Source organism: Mastomys coucha, unplaced genomic scaffold (assembly GCF_008632895.1).
Source record: "Mastomys coucha isolate ucsf_1 unplaced genomic scaffold, UCSF_Mcou_1 pScaffold21, whole genome shotgun sequence".
Classification (NCBI taxonomy): Eukaryota; Metazoa; Chordata; class Mammalia; order Rodentia; family Muridae; genus Mastomys; species Mastomys coucha.
Genome location: NW_022196904.1, coordinates 14,472,287 through 14,493,005, shown reverse-complemented (window position 1 = coordinate 14,493,005; position 20,719 = coordinate 14,472,287). Strand labels below are relative to the sequence as shown.

General features: G+C 50.6%; 2 protein-coding genes across 5 annotated transcripts in view; one reads left to right on the top strand and one right to left on the bottom strand.

Moving 5' to 3' along the window:
• The window catches only part of Strn4 (striatin 4), a 25,883-nt gene extending 9,558 nt beyond the window's left edge, over window positions 1–16,325 (bottom strand). Inside the window, exons 1-10 of one of the 3 annotated variants that reach the window (XM_031385465.1) lie at window positions 15,634–15,875; window positions 10,301–10,364; window positions 10,098–10,201; window positions 9,606–9,679; window positions 8,405–8,483; window positions 5,862–6,059; window positions 3,738–3,879; window positions 1,296–1,455; window positions 640–753; window positions 195–310 (exon numbers count right to left, since the gene is read on the bottom strand). In XM_031385465.1, coding sequence (XP_031241325.1) covers window positions 195–310; window positions 640–753; window positions 1,296–1,455; window positions 3,738–3,879; window positions 5,862–6,059; window positions 8,405–8,483; window positions 9,606–9,679; window positions 10,098–10,126 — 912 coding nt within the window. In that variant the 5' untranslated portion in view covers window positions 10,127–10,201; window positions 10,301–10,364; window positions 15,634–15,875. Of the gene's footprint in view, window positions 1–194; window positions 311–639; window positions 754–1,295; window positions 1,456–3,737; window positions 3,880–5,861; window positions 6,060–8,404; window positions 8,484–9,605; window positions 9,680–10,097; window positions 10,202–10,300; window positions 10,365–15,633; window positions 15,876–16,001 lie in introns of those variants that run through there. The other 2 variants (XM_031385463.1, XM_031385464.1) reach the window with 2 other exon arrangements.
• Window positions 15,886–20,719, top strand: part of Fkrp (fukutin related protein) — a 7,790-nt gene continuing 2,956 nt past the window's right edge. The window contains exons 1-2 of one of the 2 annotated variants that reach the window (XM_031385477.1): window positions 15,886–15,936; window positions 17,442–17,504. The gene's annotated coding sequence lies outside the window, so the exon portion shown is untranslated. The remainder of the gene's footprint in view (window positions 15,937–17,441; window positions 17,505–20,719) is intronic. The other variant, XM_031385476.1, reaches the window with a different exon arrangement.

The window sequence follows — 20,719 nt, the reverse complement described above, 5'->3', positions numbered from 1 at the left end:
AGAGGGAGGGCATGGGGTGAAGACCTTGCACCTCAGTGAGGTCTTTCCCAGGCACCCTTGAGTAAGGCCCAATATGTTGGAGCTGCCCAAGGGCTGTGGAATGACCTCTCACAGTCCTCACATGAAAAGGACAGAACCCAGGCCTGTACATGGTCAGAGCTGAGCCTGACTGATGGGGCATCCCAACAACTTACATCACAGCTGAGGTCGTTGTCATTGGTGACGGTGAGATCTGCCAAGTCCCCCAGGCTCACCTCCCCGCCCCCGATAGTGTCCATGATGAAGACGTCTGAGGAGAAGCCAAAGGAACCTGGTAGGGGGGAGGGGTGGGTGGGGCAGACAGGGCCAGGGAAAGAAAAAGAGGCAGAGAGAGGCGGAAAGGATGAGGAGCAAGGAAGAGAGGCAGGAAGACAGGATCAAGAATCGCAGCTGGAAAGGAAGACAGGGACAGACAGACAGACAGACAAGGGAAGACAGACAAAAAGAGAGGGAAACAGACAGACAGACGACCTTTTGGGACAGGGAGACTGCAGACTGAGGCTGGGCCTTACCTCTGAGGACACAGAAGCCCCAGGCTTAGCTCTGCAGCCTCCCTCTGTCATGGACCCCAAGGAACTGGAGTGTGGGGCTGAAGATTACCTTCATGAGGCCGGGGCTGGGGTGTGCCAGGAGGTGGGACAGTCACTTTTGGGGGCAGCCCATCCACATCCCGGAGGTCAGCAAGAATTCCCTGGAGTTTGACCCGACGGCTTTCTGCATGGAAGAGGGATGATGAGCAAGAGTTGCCCACCAGTTCTACCCAATCTCTCAGGAAAGCCACCCTCACTGGCGCTGCCTTTCCTGCAACAGAGGGAGCTGTAAAGCCCTGACTCCAGGAAGGGACAAACTGAGAAGACAGATTGGCAGGGTCCCAGTGAGAGGTGGCAGGCAAATCCTGGCCCTGCATTAGACCCAGAAGACCCAACAGCCCTTCTGGCCAGGAGTCGCAAGACAGGAAGACACAGCCCCACCCCCCTCCTTCACCATGTTTTCATTCTGCCCTCTGTTTGAGCTAAACAGGCACTGGTCACCTGCTGTAAGGACCGGATAGTGACCTCTGGCAGAGCTGCTTGAAATACAGCTTGCAGGGACTTTCCAGGGAAGAGTAAGGGCCTGGCTCTGACTTGGGGCTTGAGCTATACGTGATCCACCTCGGGAAGTATATCCGTCCGGGCAGAGCCCTGGACAGGAAGCAGCTGAAGCATGCAGGGTCAGATCCTGCCCTAGTCAGGCCTCTCAATCAGTCCTCAACTCACCCAGCTCATGGGGGTTCCCCTCTGAAGCACAACGTCGAGGATCTGGAGACCCCTCTCCATCCTCTCCTGAGCCCAGGAAATCAAATTCATTGATGGCATCTTCTGAGTCATCTTCTTCATCCTCATCTTCCAATTCAGGCACTAGGGCCTTGGATGGGAGCTGGGGCAGGAAAAGAGGATATGAGGGCCACTTCCCAGAGAAAACAGCATGTGGACGTTAAAAAAAAAAAAAAAAAGTCCTAGGAGACTGCGGAGACGGCTCAAGTGACAGAGATTGACAAGCAAGCATCAGGCCCCAAGTTCAATCCCTAGCACCCTTATAGAAAGATAGCTATGGCAGCACACACTCGCAATTGAGTGCTGGGGAGAGGAAGACAAGACTGCTGAGACTGGCTACTCAGCCAGACTGCAGGCTTATCAGCAAGCCTGGGTCCAGTCAAAGACTTGTCTGTCTCAGTAAGACAAGATAAACTGGGTATGGTGGTGTAAGTCTTTAATCACAGCACTTGGAGGCAGAGGCAGGAGGCTATCTCTAAGCTTCAGGCTATCTTGGTCTATATATCAAGCTCCAGGACAATCTAGGAGTACATAGAGAAACCCTGTGTCAAAAACACAATAAATACACTGAGATAGCTATCAATGGTCAACGAGACTACATCTGGAATTAACTAAAACTCAAGCAGCTGGGCACACCTGTGAGGAATTGTCTTTAATTAAATCTTTTGAGTGGGAAGATCCACCTTTAAATCTGGGCCACACCTGCTGACAGTTTATAAAAAAGGATATGGAGGAAGGAAGCTTGCTCTCTGTCTGCAATCCTTAGCAAGTCTATTCCTTCAGTGACACTAGAGTCCACTTCTTTAGAAGTCTGGTAAATACTGAAGACCAGCTGAAACATATACTGACTTCAGCATATACTGAAGACCACATACTGAGACATCAAGCCTTGTAGACTGAAAAACTACTAGATTCTTGGACCTTCCATTAGAAGACAGTCATTGTTGAACAATCTGGAATGCAGCCTGTAATCAATCTATCTATCTATCTATCTATCTATCTATCTATCTATCTATCTATCTACCTACCTACCTAAAGATTTAATCAACAGGTTCTCTTCCTCTAGAGAACGCTGACTTACATAGATACATACATACATACATACATACATACATACATACATAAAATAAAACACCCAAAATGAAAGCAAATAAAACAAGAAACCACAGGATAGATAGGTCTTGAGGAAGCCGACCTCCGGCCTCCAGATGAACACACATACCACACACATTCGTATTCTCCTTCCTTCTCTCTCTCTCTCTCTCTCTCTCTCTCTCTCTCTCTCTCTCTCTCTCTCTCTCTCTCTCTCTCACACACACACACACACACACACACACACACAAAGGCAGCCCTGAGTAGGGTTGAGAGGAGCAGAGGACTCCAGCATCTGACCCAGGAAGCCAAGTCAGAGTCCACCTCTACAACGATGCCCCTTATCCTTTTGCCTCCTTCAAGATTCCAGGTCTGTGTATTTTGCTCCCATCAGAATCAGAATCACATCAGGACAGGACCCCATGCTAAATCATGCTAGGAACCCAGGGACAGAGTGGAAGCCAAGCCTCCCCAACACATACCCTAAGGGGTGGTCAGAGTCTGGAGAAGGGAACCCAGAGGCTCTGGAAGCTGACAAAACAGATCCCTGGTGGCCCCAGGAGACCCAGGGCAAGGCAGAAAAGGGGTGCCTGGATGGAGTGGGAAAGAGCCACAGCACAGAAGCTGCATCTAGGAAAGCTGAGGTCTTCCCCACAGCTGACGTCTCTGACTCCACCTCAGCCCATCCTACAGGTGACCACCCCTGGGCACTACTGATCCACTTGTGGTCTAGACCTGTGCCTTCTTGTCCTATACCTGCTCAGAGCTCCATGGGCTGTGAAGGGCTCAGCAGATGGTCAATAGGCAATTAAGGCCACACCCATGACCAAGGACAAAATTCTGAAGAAAAAAAGTACAGAACCCAAAAGGTACAACCACACTGGGTGCTGGGAGCCAGCTGTGAGGACATCTGATAAGATCAGGATGGTACCCCAAGGTCAGTGTCCACAGGCAAAGGTCCTGACCATAATAGTTGACTAGAATGCCCCAGATCATAAGACTCCCCCCAGGCACCACCCAGGCCTGGGTCCAGGCACATTTATTTCATTTTTCACTTACAAATCTTTACTGAGGGCCTGTGCTTCACACCTTTTTCAGGATATGGGGACAGAAAGCAAGGGTCACTGGAAAAAACATTCAACTTCGAGGGAGGGGGACACGCTAGCTGAACGAAGGCAGCCTCAGTGGGTCAGGGCACTGAGCTGGCCTGCAGAACCATAAATGGGAGGGTGGGATGGGGCATTATTTGGAGCCAGGGAAGGCCAGGGCAAAGGTCAGTAGTGGAAGGCTCACCCTCACACGTTGCTTCTTATGTTGCACACTGTCCAGTTCATCATCCTCATCGCTGTCTTCATCCTCGCAGTTCTGCAGGAAGGGTATCTGCTCCAGTACTGAGCCACCCAGGCGCTCCTTGCCATCTTTACCGGCTGCATTCCTGCCAAGATAGGAAGGTACGCAAGAGATGCTCAGTCTTGCCAGGTGACAGAACCCAGAGAGGGAGACGCTCCAGACATACAGCCTCCTATCAAGCCTCTGCCCTGTACCATCATCCCTGGAACCCTTGTACAAACCTAAGTCTGTGCCTCCCACACACTGAATTCCAACTGTGGTGACCAAGCAAGCCCCCAACTCTCAACATTCCTGCCCCACATCTGGCCAAGTCAAATATGAGCTGGCTAAGAAGATGTCCCTGCCCAGCAACCCCCTGTCCTAATCAGACAGAGGCAGCAGCCACTCTGCAACACTCAATCACCTCCAACTCTTCAACCACCAGCTAACATGGACATGGGGAGAGAGAGCCTTGCCCCACCATATAAGCAGCATTCCTCCCCTGCCTCCTGCCTCCCAGGGGAGGCAGACCCCAATACCAAGTGCAGGTAGCACGGGCACTCAGATGCCCTCTCTCCTGCTGTTCACTGTCACACCAGAGCTGTGACCTGCCAAGACACAGTTAGTTACTGCTTCCCAAGGAAATCAGTGTACAGCATCCTCTATGGCCATCAAAAAACACTTTTGAGGCCTTCCTCCATCCGCACCCACCTCTACCTCCTCGATGGCTGCTTCCTCCTTTAGCTCTTTTTGCCAATCTCTTGCCTTAAGAGCCTCAGGATATGCAGCTGGATCCCTTCCTAAACACATCAGTGTGCTGGTAAACTAGAAATCTTTAGGGCTCCTGTAGACACACAGTACCTTACCCTTCACACAGCTGTACAACTGCTGGTTAGCCCCTGCTGTTCCCCTCTGGTTCCAGACCTTAGGAGGTGCCAGTCCATTCTTCACACTTCTTTCTCTCTCCCTTCCCATAAGTCTTTTACAAGAGCACATTTCTTACCTGTCCATTGCTAAGGTCCACCAGCCCTGGCCTGGAACACACAGTAAGCCCCACCTGGCCTGCCTGCTTCCTCAATCTCTCCTTGAAGCAAACTAAAAAGTCAAATGATAGACCTCTGCTGGAAATCACTGGCTCCCAGAGCCCTGTGGGTAAGCATTCACTGTTTATCGTGGCCTAGGAGGCACTCTGAGATCTGCCTCCTGAGATCTGGCCTCACTACAGACCACAGACCACAAGGCTCATGTGTCTACTGTAGCAGCCATGCCACAGTCTTCCACTTTCCACACGCATGGAGCCCTGTCTCCAGTACTTCCCTTTCCTGCTACTCTGTGGCTAAATGTCACCCCCACAAAGTGGTCCTCCCTCTCAGCTACCAAGAGGGGCACTACTTCTATTACTTTTTTCTTTAAAGACAGGGTCTCATGTAGCCCAGGCTGGCCTCAAATGTGCTCTGTAGCCAAGAGTGACCTTGAATTACGGATCTTCCTGAATCTACCTTCTGAGTACTGCAATTACAGGCATGAGCCTGTTTTCCACGTCTGGTTTATACAGTGTTAGAGATGGAAACCAGGGCTTCATGCTCCCCATCTTTCTCCTTGTCCTCCATGTCCTCTCCCTTTTCCTCCTCTTCTTCCTTCTTTTTGGCCAGGCTGGTCTCTAACTCCTGGGCTCAAGCAACTCCTGCCTCTGCCTCTTGAGTAGCTGTGACCCCAGGGGCATACCACAGTATCTGGCGATCTCCTGTCACTCTCTCCACATGCTTCATAGCACCTAGCACCACCTAATGACACTTCTGCTTCTGAGGGGTACCAACTACTGATGGAAAGATGAACAAAATGAGCCCCTAAGAGAGGGGTGGAGGCCTCACATGTTGCTTTCCTCTGCAGCCAACCCCTCCCTATCCCATCCTACCTCACCCTCACCAAGGTCTGTCCTCAACTAGAAAAAGAGACCATGTGACAACCTGAAAGGGAAGCATACAGCACAATCTAGAAGGACTGGCAGAACAGCTGGGAACATCTGCTTTCCAGCCCAGACTTCCCCAGGAGAAGGAAGAACAAAGTTCTGATGAATCACGGTCTCACCTCTTGATCTGTTCCTCGATCTGTTTTACCAGTAGAGACTCGCCACCACTAAGTCCCCCAGGGCCTGGTGAAGCCCTTGGGGCCCCCTCAACAGGCTCACCGGCCCCATTGAGTTCCAGAGAACGGCCCAGAAGGGAACGTACACGCTTGGACCGCATGTCCAAGATGGTATCTGTGTAGCCCACCTCTTCCAGGTACCTGTGAGGGCAGAGCAAGGGCAGGTAACACATAAATTGAGCTGCTTCTAACTGCAGGGGCCACGCAGAAGCCAGCAGCCTTCTGAGGGGCCACCAAAGAGCAGATGGCAGTTTTTCAGAAGCAACCCCTGAGCAGCAGCTTGGCTTCGGATACTTATCAATGGAAGCCCTGGTCCCCATGCACGCTGCTATGGCACACGGTGTTCCCCAACATGTAGGGGAGAGCCCACGTGCAGGAACAGCCAGATGTCCACTGATGGACGCTCGGCAGAAGGTGACAAAGGCAGAGTGCCACAGAGAGATGGCTATGATCAGCAGCATAGTGAACATGGTGGATGCTCCATGTTCCCATGTGATTCCGGGTTTTATAAAAATGGAAAGAAGAGTGTGATGGTGTGTGTATGTTTTCATCACACACAGACACACCCTTGTGCTTGCTTCCTGGACGCCTAGAAGACAGACATAAACTGAGCAACAGTGACCTCTGCAGGGAAGGATACAAGACACAAGAGTACACTGTTTTTTCTGCAGTACTGGGGATGGACCCCAGGGCCTTGAGCATGCGAGGCAAGCGCTCTACCGCTGCGCTACATCAGCAGCCTGCGGTCTACTTACTTCTACACCTGAGCATTTATTACTTCTGCAACTTAAAAAACTGAAGCCAGCTGAGACTGGCCTAAAGGAAAAAGAAAAAGAAGAGAAGATCAAAAACTCAATCCTGGGTATCTGCGGCTTCCACAGTTAAGGGACAACACTGCCTCACTGCTCTGCTGCAGGACCCTTTGGATGTCTGTGCCCTTTTTTGCTTCTCCTACCTCTGCAATCCCTGTGTGTGCCCCAGGCTCTTATCCCCCGGGGGACAAAAGAAGTAGAGAAGCCTGGCAATCTGGAAAGTGGGCTCTGGGATGACTGCCTAAGAGCTCACTGTGGCTCTCCATGCATTTACCAAATGGTCTCGGCACCAGTGAGAACCAGGGCCAGCCAGAAGTTACATAGTATAGGTGCTATGGGGACCAGAGGACAGGGAGACATGAGTCTAGTGGCATGCCCATGCTCCCATTGTTATTTGTTTTACAACCCTCTGGGGTTATTTGTGTTCACTTAAGCTAGCAGTAGTTTGCAGATACTGAGCTGAAGACAGTGAAGGTAAGCTTCCTGAGGTCTGTCACTCATCTTAGACTCAAGTTTTAAAGTAGCTCTCAACACATCACCTCAGGACGGATTGGCTCTGGAGAGCTTTGGCTTTCCGGTGGCTTTTCGCCTATTACATAGTGGTGATTTCTGTAGTGTTGTGGATGGACTCCAGGTCCTGGTCCACAGTAACGAAGCTCAGACTTAATCCACACACTCCACTCCATTAAGTTCTTAACATTATGTAATCTAGCTAAGTTATATGTGGGAGTAGTAAAATCATTACAAATCACAGGGACAGTTTTAAAAAAAAAGGGGGTCTGGAGAGATGGCTCCAGCAACCACATGGTGGCTCACAACCACCCATAATGAGAGCTAATGCCCTCTTCTGGTGCATCTGAAGTCATGTATTTATGTATAATAAATAGATCTTTAAAAAAAAAAAAAAGAAAAGAAAGAGTCCTAGCTCTTACACAGCATGGAGCACATCACCTGAGGGGTTCACAGTATCTCTCCAAATATTAAGGCTGACACAAAGATGCAAATGTGAACAGGGTCACATTTCCTCAGAAATAAGATTATTTACTTCTCGGGTATCCTAAAGTGTTAAAATCTTTACAGTAATAAAAATTCAGATTTGGTTAGAGGCTGTGTTTGAGGCCTTTCTCCAGTCAGGAGGCAGGACAGCTCACCTCTCAGAGGACAGGCCAGTAGAGGTTACCTTCTCTGGGTTGAACCCACAGCACCCAGGTACCACTACTGCTATCATTTAACTTCACTGTTAAAAATGTTTTCCCAGTGCCAGGCGGTGGTGGCGCACGCCTTTAATCCCAGCACTTGGGAGGCAGAGGCAGGCGGATCTCTGAGTTGAAGGCCAGCCTGGTCTACAGAGTGAGCTCCAGGACAGCCAGGGCTACACAGAGAAACCCTGTCTTGGAAAAAAAAAAAAATTTTCCCCCAACACTACTCTTTTAAAAGGAAATATCAGAGAGGCATATAGTGTCAAGTTTTGGGGGGAAGGAATTGGGGGAGGAATATTAGAGGTGCCCCTGCTGCAAGCCTTTCCTCTATTTCCCTTGGGTGACAGGTCATTCAGGCACTGTCTGGGTGGAACCCTGATAGTTTATGTCCCAGTGGGGCCAGGAAGGCCTGTGGATTCCGTGGGCCTATCTCCTGGGCCAAGTATGCTGTGAAGTCTCATGTCCCATCACTCACTGTCGCAGAAGCTGTCGCCCCTCCTTCCACACCAATGGGCTGTTCTCCAGTGTGACGGACTCTACAGGGCCATTGGAGACTAAAGAAAGAGAAGAGAAGGCTGTCTCAGTCGGTACGGACACTCTCCCATCACCCCTCCATCTTCTCACATCAAGTCTGAATGAATCTGCTACCATCACAGGCCTGTCCCTATTTCCCGAGTGCTCTCCACCCACATTTCCCCTCCAAGTGACTCTTCTCCTGGAAGCTCTCCTCACTGGTTAGGCTCTTGACTGGCCCCTGCCAACCACGGCCAAGAATAGCAGAGCTGTGCCTCCACATGCATGGCTGGCTGCTGCTTTCTTATGCAAGGAGTGGGGTAGTCTGGCTCTAGAAAATGAGTAAGCGGGCTGGAGTCGAATCAGCTATGCATTTCCTGAAGCAGCTGTGTTTCCCACCCTGAGAACAGAGGGTAGCAGCTATAGGTGAGTTTCACTGGGAAAACAACACTATGCATTGCTCATCAGGTATCCACTGGACATCTATCCATAAGGCCCGGCTGAATGCCTGGGCCACCAGTCAAGAGCTTACATCTCATTTGGAGAAGCACGGCATGAAATGAAGACCTCCCTTAGCCCTGCAGGCAAGAACTCCACAGAGACCTGGGACCAAGTGCCAAACATCACTAGCACAGCCATGCACACCGGTGCTTTTGTCACTGCACCCACTTGACTAGACACGAGTACTTCACCTGGAAACATTCCCTCACTCCCACAGACATCTGTTTCTTCCTTCCAGAAGCTTAAGCTGCCAGTGCCCATAGAATAAGCACACATCTATTCTGTTCTCTGCTGTGTCCTGCTCTGTGACAGGAAGTCAGCACTTCACATATTAATTGGGGGGAGGGGGTAAATGACTGAATGACAACCTAGTGCAAACACCACCTCGTCAATGAAGTTTTTCCTACACTTTCCACAGCACGCTATAAATAGTTATATTCATTCTCATAACAGAAGGATGCTGGAGATGCTGGGCCATCCATCATGTCCTTGGGAGGACAGCAGGATGGCAGACAGGTAAAGCTGGACACAGTTTGACACAGAACTGGTAGGAAGAGACCCTGAGGATGCAACTCTACCCCGCCCTATGGCCACCTGCAACTTCTCTATGCCAAGCAGCTGCTCTGCTGGGGGTGGCTGGGGGAGGATGCAGGGGTGGGTACCTTGTTCTGACAGATCTGCCTTCTTCTCCCCCTGATTCAGGTCTGTACCAAACTTCAGTTTATGATATTTGGCCCTAAAAGAACAAATAACAAATGAGTAGAGAGAGGAGAGTAGACAGGATAAGTGACCACCTCAGGAAGCCCAGGGCCTCCTTCATCAGTTCCTTCACAGGCATCAGCTCTAGGATTCTCAAGGTTGCCCTCCCTCCTCCTAAAGCCTCAGCTCCTTCCCAGAACCACAGCCAGCACCACCATCAGACTATGGCAAAAATAAGCAAGGAACCTGATGTCCAGAACTGGAGCACACAGTAGGTTTGCCAAAGCCCTAATGCTGCTACTGACATCTGAATCACACCCACTACAAGCTCCTTTATACACTCCTAGGGATGATGGGAAGAGGACAGTAGAGAAACTTCCTTTGCTGGCAAAAGTGTAGTTGGCAGCCTGCCACCCTGTCAGAACAGTGACCTCTCTAGCAGGGGCAGGGCTCACCTCTCCTGCTTCAGTGCATACTCCAGCATCTTGATCCGCCGCACCAGGTCCGTCTTTAGATTTTCTTGGCCTTTCCTCTCGCCCTGAAGGAAAGCCACCTGAGCCTGAGACAGAAAAGAAAGGAGGACAACAGGTTCAGGGGCTGTCCCCTCCCCTACATGGATGTCAGGGTTCAGTGAGAAGAGATGACATGCTGGACCCACCTCCAGGGTCTCTAGGTATGTCACCCATAAAAGAGCTCAGTCTATAATCTCAGCATTCAGGAGGCTGAAACAGAGGGATTGCTGTGAGTTCAAGTCCAGTGTGGGTTAAAACTCTACCTTAAAAAAAAAAAAGCGGAGGAGTCACCTTTAACCCATGAAGTTCAAATAGGGACAGCAGGGCCTGACTTGGCTGTAGCCTTCTGAGGACTTAGGTCAGGGATGGTGTTGGGGGTATTAAGTATTAACAGCCCTGGACTCCTCCCTGCCCCCATAAGCTGCTGTCCCTATGGTTGCTGGTGGAGGTGGTGTCCCACTATTCCTTCAGAGCATCTGTTGCTGGGAAGCGTAGGAAGCTACTTCTGGCACTCAGGGACAAGAGTAGGAGGCTGGGCTCAGCTCCCACTGCAATGCAGAAGAAGCTGTTCAAAGTTTCATGCTGCCCAAGGCATGAGGAGATGTGCCACAGACATGGCTTATGGTTCCTGTCAAGCTGTCTATCTGTCAGCTAGCTTGGGCTGCCCCAGTAAGCTCAAGTCTGTCAACATGTCATTTACAGACACTGGACCAACTGCCTTAAGGCAGAATCCTGTGGCTTCCTAATCCTGTCTGAAGGCCTTCTACCAAAACCCAGAGCCTGGCACTCTTGCTGGCTTTCTCAGAATGGCTTCACTGTTCCAGTGCAAGGCAGCCTAAGAGCCAGGCTTGGCTCTGCCGCTGATTTGCTGCAAACACTAAGTAGTTCATGGGATCTTCCTCTGTTAAGAGAATGGAGCATTGTGGGCACTGTCCCTCATATGCAGCTCCAGCTTACATGAGGGCTGCTGTGTCAGTCCCTGCTTCTGCTTCTCTCATTTTCTCTCTCTGTCCACGAATTCCAAAACCCAGCTAGTCAAGGGGACCTAACCCTTGAGCAAAAAAACCCATCATCAGGAGGAGAGCTTGGGAAGTCAGGCCCTTGCAGATGTCTGTCTTCCTGGGGTCCCACTTCCTGAACATCACAGATCAGCTTAAGTGCTTCCAGGGCTCCCCCAAAAGCTCACAAGCTGACCTGGCTGGCTCCAGGCAGTGTTTCAGATGTCCAGCAATGTTGCTCTTTATGCCAGCAGGGCCCTGTACCTGTGCCTCAGGCTTGCTATCTCTCATCTCCATCTTAACTCAGGGCTAATAGAGAACTGAAGCTAACCAGAAGCTAGCTAGGTGAGGGAGGGAGAGAGTTGCAGGCAGAAGACAGAAACAACAGGGCAGGGCAGACTGAAGATACTCTTAAAATTGCATCAAGGCTGCATCAGAATGTGAACTAGGCTTAGTGAAGAAAGTAGATTGAAAGGAGCATGGCCACCGAGATGAACAAGACGTCTACTAGAGGAGCACAGGGAATCCACAGAAGAAAACTACAACTAGGTGTGCAAGTTACCAAAGTCATTACAGCTACAATGTGGAACCAAGTGTGACTTTAGCAAAGCTCAAAGAAGAGGCAGCCCAATAAAAGGGGTAGCTACAGAAACCATGGGACTGGGCTGAGCATGTTGACCTAGCAAGTATGAAGTCCTAAATTTGATTTCTAGTACCACATAAAATTGGGTATGGTGGCATTAATACCCAACAACACATGAATAAAAAAATGCAATGAAAACTTTTTTAAAGCCCAGAAGAACTGAGAATGGCTGAGTGGGGGCCTCACCAACACCCTCTGTCCTGCTGTCCTCTTCCCACTTCCTCTAGTAGAGAAGAGGAAGAAGAACAGGAAAGACATGGCTGAAGTGTTTTGGATCGGTGGAATCCTACCAAAAATGGGAAGCACTGGCACTAGCCTGTCAGTCTTCTACATGACAACAGCGGGCGAGCTGGAGCTGGAAGTGCTATGCTATGCCTTCCGTCCACACCCCGAGTTCTGACTTGGGGCTGTCCTCTCTCCCAGGCTGCTTCTCTCTCTAAGGCAAAGTCCTGAACACAGAGCCACTCCTGCTGCAAACCTTCCAGTTCTCAAGCTCCTATTCAGTGTGTGGCCAGGAGCCTACAGCTCACACAGCTCCTGGCAGGGAGAGCTTCCACAGGAGGTGGAGGGGACGAAGGATTGCACAGTCCTTTTTCCTTAATGTCTTATCTATTCTCTCCATCTCTAGAACATCAGGTTCAGACCTCTCCCCAAGGGCTCCCTTCTCAGAAGCATACAACGGAGCCCCACAATCGACTTTATGCATGAGTGCAAACAGTTCTCTGCAGTTTTCTGAGTAAAACAGTTCTTTTGGTGGTCTAGAAGCTTCTCAGGGGCAGGACCCACATCATCTGCTCCTCAGAAGCCGCCCATCCCAACACATTTCCACTTATTATCACAGTGCACCTCCAACCTCTTCTCCACTCTTATCTCTGCAGTCTCTTGGCCAGCCCTCTTCCCATGGGTGTCCTGGGCACTGACTGCACAGTGGGCCTCTTATCAAAAACAGCCAGGGCCAGCTCCTAAGTACTGGCACTGACCAGTCATGAAAGGTCTCATGGAAGTTGCCCTTCAGGTGTGAGTGCTGTGTACAAGAAAGGTAGGTGAGACGGGATGCTGCTTGTGAGCTGTGTTGGTGCACACCCATTACAAAGGATGGGGTTATTCCTGGAACGGTGCAGGACTGTAATTCTAGCACTCTAGAGGCTCAGGCATAAAGACTGTGAGTTCAAGACCATCCTAGGATATAGAGTAAAGACTTGACTCAAAAAAAACAAAAAGGGGCCAGATGAGGTACTGAGTACCTCTAATTCCAGAACTCAGGGGCCAGAAGGTATTGAGGGTGAGGGGGATGAGCCAACAGGAATTTAAGGCCAGTCTAATCTACCAATCTACATATGGAATTCCCATACAGCCATAGCTACATAGCAAGATTCTGCCTCAAAAATAAGCAAGCAAATAAATAAATAAGTAGAAGTGTGTGGGCCAAGGAGATGATTCAGAGCATAATGATGCCAACTGCCAAGCCTGCTGTCTGAATTCCATCTCAAGATCAACATGGTAGAAGGAAGAGAATCAACTCCTGCAGTCTGTCATCTGATCTCCGCAACAGTGCACACCTTTAATCCCAACACTCAGAGGCAGAGGAAGGTGGATCTCCATGACTTTAAGGCCAGCTTGTTCTACATAGTGAATCCCAGGACTACAGTGTGAGATCTTGTCTTAAAACAAAACAATAAAATTAAAAAAAAAATAAAAAAATAAAAATGTAAAAAGACAGAACAATCATCATTTTATAAACACATCCACGTCACTCTCTCACAGGACAAGCACTGCCAGCAAAGCCATATCTTGTGTTATATGTGTACTTACATGTGGAAACACCATTCCTCAGGACTCTCCACTTTGTTTTTGAGACAGGGCCCCTAGAGCTTAGCTCTGTGTGCTCCACCCCTCAGTGGGTAGGATGACTAGCCAGTGAGCGCCAGAGGCCTGCCATACTGGATTACAGTGTGTGCCACCAGGCCTGGCTTTCTCATGCGGATTCTAGGGGATCAAACACAAGTCCTCATCCTTCGCAGCAAGTATTTTACTAACTGAGCTGCTATTAAGGCCTCAAAGCCATTTTGAGCAGTGGGAAAGGTAGAAATAATCCTAAAAATCCATTGACAAGGGTCAAAATAAATAAGCTATGGTGTAAATACCCAAGGGAATACTACCCAAGTTATCAAAAATAAGTACTGTGCTGATGGGGGAAGGGACGTATGACTCATGAAGTGTCAAACATGGTCTATTCTAACACATTCTGGGCATGTACATACACACAGAGACCCTGATGTTTGGCTTATAAAGTATCAAAAGCATGATGCTGGTGATGTTGGAGCCTTACAGAGTGTTCTGTGATTCCACAGAAGGTCACTACGTGAGTGGAAAGATCCCCATTAGGAAGCAGCACACGCTGTAAAGTCTGAGAGGAGTCTGGGCTACACAGCAAGGATGATGCAGTGGATGCTGTCAGTTGTACTCCTGTCAAGCTCCAGGGGCCAAGACTCAGCCCCCACTCTGCTGTGATGGCTTGGGTGACCTGGTGAGGCCTCTAAGCTTCCCTAGAGACTTTTCTCACCTGTGCTCAGTGTCAGAGAGGGAAAAGACACAGGTCAGCACTGCCACCACTGCTGTGATCTGTAATATCTCTCTCCCCTGCTTATTAAAAGAGAGGAAGGGATACCATCTCCCCTCTCAGAATGCCACAAGAATTAAATGATAGCATGTATCATAATACTTAATACAGTGTCAGGCACATAATATGCCCTGAATAAATCGCAGCTGCTGTCATTATTGCTGAGTGAGGTAATGACATTGGTCCTGCCTACATAATGGGGTATTGAGAAGATCTGATGAGATGTATGCTGGGAAAGAGCCTGAGTTAGAGTTGGGCACAACATGAGAAGCACTTACATAAGGACTTCTCTCTCAAGGATGGGAGCTACATACACAGAAGTCAAACGCTCTTGGCATTCGTCCCATGGACAAAAATTGAATTGGCTACTTATTTGGGGCTCTATTTCAATCTGACAGGAAAGAGCACACTGGAAACAGAAAGGTGGACTGCCAGAAACCAAGCACTGATGGCTTTTGTTAATAACATCCCAGCCTAGGAACCATCCTGGTGGCCCATCCCTGAAGGTCTAGAAGTGCTCAGCTTTCTGACTCCCTATTATCTGAAAGGCCACTATCCACAAGCAGTACCTTGCTCAAGGTCACAGAGCCCAGCCCCACTTCTACTCCAGGAACCATCATCACCTGGCACACTCTTCTCCACAAACCATCAAGTCCCTTTACAGAACCTGACACAAACACTTCCCTCGTGGAGTCCCCTTCCCCACGCTCTCCTTCCCCCTTACTCATCACCCAAAGGCACCTCCATTCCTCTTCACCGTGTGTATCCCAGGCGCTCCTGTCTTCACAATGGACAGACCCAACAAACGCCCTACAGTTCAGGGTTTTCTACCTAACATCTTCAGATCTTTCATACCGGAACTCTAATTCCTTCCAGCACCCACTCTTAATTCCCTCAGGGGAGCCTAAAGTACGTCCTCTGCCCTCTCTGTGATTCCGCCCAAACGATCCCTCGCGTACACTGTAGCCCTCACACATGCCCAAAGTGCCCTTCTTGGACAGGAGGCCACACACTTCATCCTGGGACCCTTCCCATCAAGCTTTCTCCCACCTCACAAGCCCTCACACAGACACCTTTCAATTGCTTCAGGCCAGCCACTCCCCCAAGGTACCCCGTCCCAGCTTCCAGTCTTCCTCTCTTCACTCCCTGCACCCAGTGGATGTTAAGAGTGTGTCACCTCACTAGACAGCTAGTCCATTCCACCCTGACAGCCAACACCTGGTTACGATCCGTTGGCGAGGTGTGGCATATTTATTCGCCCAGACCCCGTCCACTTTCTCAGCACTCTGTCCCCGAGGAACCCCGAGTTGCAACGCCCAGACTCTCTAGGCTTGGGCCCGTCACTCTCACTCGCGGCTCCCGGCAGACTCGGCCCGGCTCAGATCCTCTGACCCATCCCGACCGGCGTCCGCCCCGAGGCCCCGGGGACCCCGCCGCCGGCCGGTCGCCGTCCCTGCCCGCCCCCTCCCGGCCGTCCCGGCGGCCATTGCTCCAAGATGGCGGCGGCGGCGGCGGCGGCGGGTGAGGCGAGGCCGGGCCCGGCAGGACTGGGGCGGGGGGCGCGGGAGGGCAGCGGCGGCGCTCACCTGCAGCTCTGCGCGCTCGGCCTCCCAGCGGGCCTTCTCGGCTTCGAAGCGTGCCCACTCGTGTTGGATAAAGTGCAGGATCCCAGGCAGGCTGAGGGGCTCTGGGCCCGCCGTGGGGCCCGGGCTGCCTCCGCCGCCACCTCCTTTACCTACCGGGCCGGGCCCAGGAGCAGGGCTGGAGGCCGGGGCCGCCGCCGTCGGGTTGGGAGCCGTGCCCGAGCCCAGAGGGCGGCAGGAGGAGGCGGCCGATGCGACCGCGGCGGCCGCTCGTTCCTCCATCATGGAGGCCCCGGGGCCGGCCCGCGCGCCCGCTGTGCCTCGCGCGCCTGCGCGGACGCGCAGCTTCACATTTAGACACCCCCGCCTCGTGAGTGTGTGTGCGCGCGCGCGCGCGCTGGGCGGGCGAGGGGAGCGAAGACAAGCACGGGGCTGGGCGCGAGCCTCGCCCACCCGGGTCGACCCCGGTGGTGCGCGCGGGCGGGGGTGCTGACAGGGAAGGGGAGGGGTTGCCTCAACGTAGGCAAAGGACCCAGGGTCCCTCGCAATTGTCTCCTCTGCGGTAGTGAGATAAATACACCCCCATCTATTTCACTTACTGGAAAAAAAAAAAGACAAGGGGTGGGGAGTGGGCTCTGTCTTGAGGAAGTCGGTTGTCATAGTAACCCTATCCAACCTGGAGGCCCCTTCCAACCCCTTCCCATTTTGCATATGTGGTGTCCCAAACCTCTACTATCATTGCACTAGGAGGAGGTTGCTAAGGTAACCCAAGTCCCTGGTGGTTCTTCTGACCCTATCCTCATCAGTTACTATAGCAACCTCCCCTCACCTAGTGCTCAGGTAGAAAAAGACCCAGCCCCAAAGACATTCCTCTAAGAGGAATGCCTCTGTCCCACTCCTCCCCCAGCCAACCCAGTTGGCATTACCATGGTAACCATCTCCCCTTCCCATATGGAAAGTCCATGGACAAGCCAACCAGGTGTTTTTATTTAGAAGACAAGTGCTGCTGTGGGACAGTTGCTATGGTTACAGGGCCTGGACCATTTCCAGGGAGATGAGAAACAGTGAAAGCCATGCCCTGGTTACTATAACAGGGCAATTTCCCACAGGCTGGTGATCCTAGCAATCAGGTCCAGTAAGGTAGGGGATGTTTAGGATTAGCTCCAAAGGATGTATGTGTCTAGGGAAGAGGTTGCCATGGTAACAGCTGCTGTCACTTCTGCCCTTCTGGACACTATCATGGAAGAGGGATAGTTACAGCTTACAATTGATGGCTCCCACCCACCATGCCACTCCTGAGATAACTGAAGTGATAACAGCCAAGCTTATGGACCAAATGGACAAGAGAGTCTGTGGCTTCATAAGCTACTTTCATGGGTAGAGTGAAATTGCACTTTGTTGTGAGGAGTTGGCTCATTTGATGTTTTCTGGTTCCTCCCTAAGCAGGGCAGATGACCCAAGGTGAAACCACTCTTCTTGATCACCTTCAGCCTGAAACCTAGGGAGGTAAGAGTCGTCCCTTGATGTCACAGTGATCACATGGATAACTGACTGCCCTTTCTATGTCCTTAAAGACTGTCCTGAATAGGTCTCCTTTTTGTACCTGCTGTGGTTGATAAGGCTCAGGCTAATTCCAAGTGATACACTTACATACACTTAAATTTTTTCATTTGCCTGTTTATTGTACGCATATGCATGTGTGCAGGTCAGAGGACAAGTTGCTGGAGTTGATTCTTTCCTTCTATTGTTTGGGTTCTGGAGACTAAACTCAGTTCTGCCTTGGTGTCAAGCACGTGCTGGGCCACCTTTAAACACTGTCTTGTTGTTGTTTGTTGTGGGTTTTTTGTTTGTTTGTTTTTGGTTTTTCTGACAGTCGCATGTAGCCCAGGCTGGCCTCAAACTCAAGCGGTGGTCAAGGATGACCTTGAATTTTCACTCCTCCTGCCTCCACCTCCAGAGTGCTGGAATTACAAGCATTTAACACCAGACCCAGCATATGTAATGTGGGGGTGGGGGGAAATGGAGAGCTAGTAAGAGCTCAGCTTTACTCTCTTCCCTGACCATTCTTCCTAGGCAAGCCCCCCTCCCCCCCTCCCCCCCTTGTTACTCACTCCTGCCCACTGCTGGTCTCCTACCTTACTGCTAACTTGTACTGCTGTGCCTGTCTTCTCAAATCTGCAGGACACAGAGGCTGGGGATGGAGCTGAGGAGACAGCTCAGCTGGTAGAGCGCTAGTGGATGATGGTGGTGCGTGCTTATAATCCCAACCCGGCCCTTGCCTTGGAGCAGAGGCACCTCTCAGCTACATACCTAGTTCAAGGTCAACCTGGCTCACACTGAGACCCTGTCTCAAAAACAAACAAACCCCAAACACCCTGGGCCAAAGTACCTACTTGTTGCTCTGCTGACTTTCAGCTAGTAAGTCACATGCCATATTCGGCTTTAAGAGCACCCATCACCTTAGCTGTGGTGTAAAAGTTGGGAAACATGATTGCAAAAACAAATCAGCTGGGTGGACAGTGGCATACACCTGTAATCCCAGCTGGGTGGACAGTGGCATACACCTGTAATCCCAGCTGGGTGGACAGTGGCATACACCTGTAATCCCAGCTGGGTGGACAGTGGCATACACCTGTAATCCCAGCAGTCAGAAGGCAAGAATACTTAGCCTTCAATACTTAGTGAAATGCCCCCCCCCCATCTCAACAAAACAAAAGTTTCCTAGGGTTCTTTGGTTTTGAGACAAGTTCTATGTACACCAGACTGGTGTGCCCCTGTCTGTGTCTCTAGAATGCTGGGATTGAAGGCACGTGCCACTGGCTTACTGGTTTGAAGCAGGATTCAGTAACCAGCTTCCCTTAGCATCAAATTCAATGTCCCTCCTCTCAGATATACAACTTTAAGCAAGTGACTTCACCTCTCAGTGCCTCGGTTTTATCGTTATTTAAGAGTATGATTGTTTTACGTGCATGTGTGTCTCCACCCTCAGAGGCCAACAAAGGGCACCAGAGCCCCTGGAACTGGAGTGGGTGCTGGCTGTGGGTGCTGGGAATTGACCACCAGTCCTCTGGGAGAGCACTCAGTGCTCTTCACCACTGACCTATCTCTCCAGCCCTGCTTTGTGTTTGGATTTCTCCCCCTTCTTCTTGATTGTATTGGGGATTAAACATAAGATACCTTTTCATGTTATGCAAATTACCACTAAAAGCCATACCCCCAGGGGACCCCTTGATGGTGAATTTTAGACTAGCCCTCTTAGGTAGCCCTGTCTTAGGTAGGGTTTTACTGCTATAAACTGACACCATGACCAAGGCTGGCTTACAGGTTCAGAGGTTCAGTCCATTATCATCAAGGCAGGAACATGGCAGCATCCAGGCAGGTGTGGTGCAGGCAGAGCTGAGAGTTCTCCATCTTCATCTGAAGACTGCAAGCAGCATACTGAGTTCCAGGCAGCTAGGCTGAGGATCTTAAGCCCATACCCATAATGACACACCTACTCCAACAAGGCCACACATCCTAATAGTGACACTCCTTAGCCTAAGCATATACACACCATCACATCCTCTATCCCAAAGCCATGCCCCCAGCCCTGTTTTAAATTAAAAAAATATATATATAGTGCCTATAACCCTGGCTATCCTGTAACTCCATAGACTAGTCTTACTTCAAACTCATGGAAATCCACCTGCCTCTGCCTCCTGAGTGCTGGGGTGAAAGGGAAGCCACTGTTGCTTCTTCCCTCCTTTTCCTACTTTTGGATTTTTGTGTTTTGGTTTGTTTTGGTTGGGCTGAGTTTGGTTTGTATTTTTGAGACAGAATGTCTTGCCATGTAGCTCAGGCTTGCCTCACCATGTAGCTCAGGCTTGCCTTGAGCTTCCCATCCTCCTGCCTCTTTTTTTCCAAGGGCTGGATTACAGAATGTACTATGGCTTTTAAAAACTGATCCAGGGCTGGAGAGATAGCTCAGAGGTTAAGAACACTGGCTACTCTTCCAGAGGTCCTGAGTTCAATTCCCATGGTAGCTCATATCTCATCTATAATGAGATCTGGTGCCCTCATCTGGGCTGCAGGCATACATGCAGGCTGGGTACATTGTGATCTAATATACCTAAAATCAAATGCAACCCTGGCACACACACAGTTCAGTAGTACTAAGTACATATACAACCGTGTGGTGTCCACACCTGTAAACCCAGTGTCGGGAGGTAGCTGCAGAAAGACCAACAGTCCAAGACTGTCCTCTGCTCCATAGCCTGGGGTAACGTGTGAGACTACGCAGTCCTCTAAACACCCTCACATCGTTAGGCAGTACGGTGCCAGAAGTATTTCACCTTACAAAACCACCTTCCTGGATCCACCAGTGAGTGCTGGGAATGCAGCTTGGTGGTGGAGCATTTGTCTAGCATGGGCAGGGCCCCAGGCTCAAATGGGTCACAGCTCTCCCTCCACCCTTTGGCAGCAACCAGCATTGTTTGTCCATTTGCAGGGGTGCTGGGTTCAATTTGGGGTTGCAGTTTTAAACAGGCCCTCACACATTAAGAACTCACTGTGTGCCGGGCAGTGGTGGCGCACACCTTTAATCCCAGCACTTGGGAGGCAGAGGCAGGGGGATTTCTGAGTTCGAGTTCCGGGACAGCCAGGACTACACAGAGAAAACTTGTCTCAAAAAAACAAAAAACAAAAAGAACTCACTGTGTAAATCAGTGGTAAACAGTGACCAC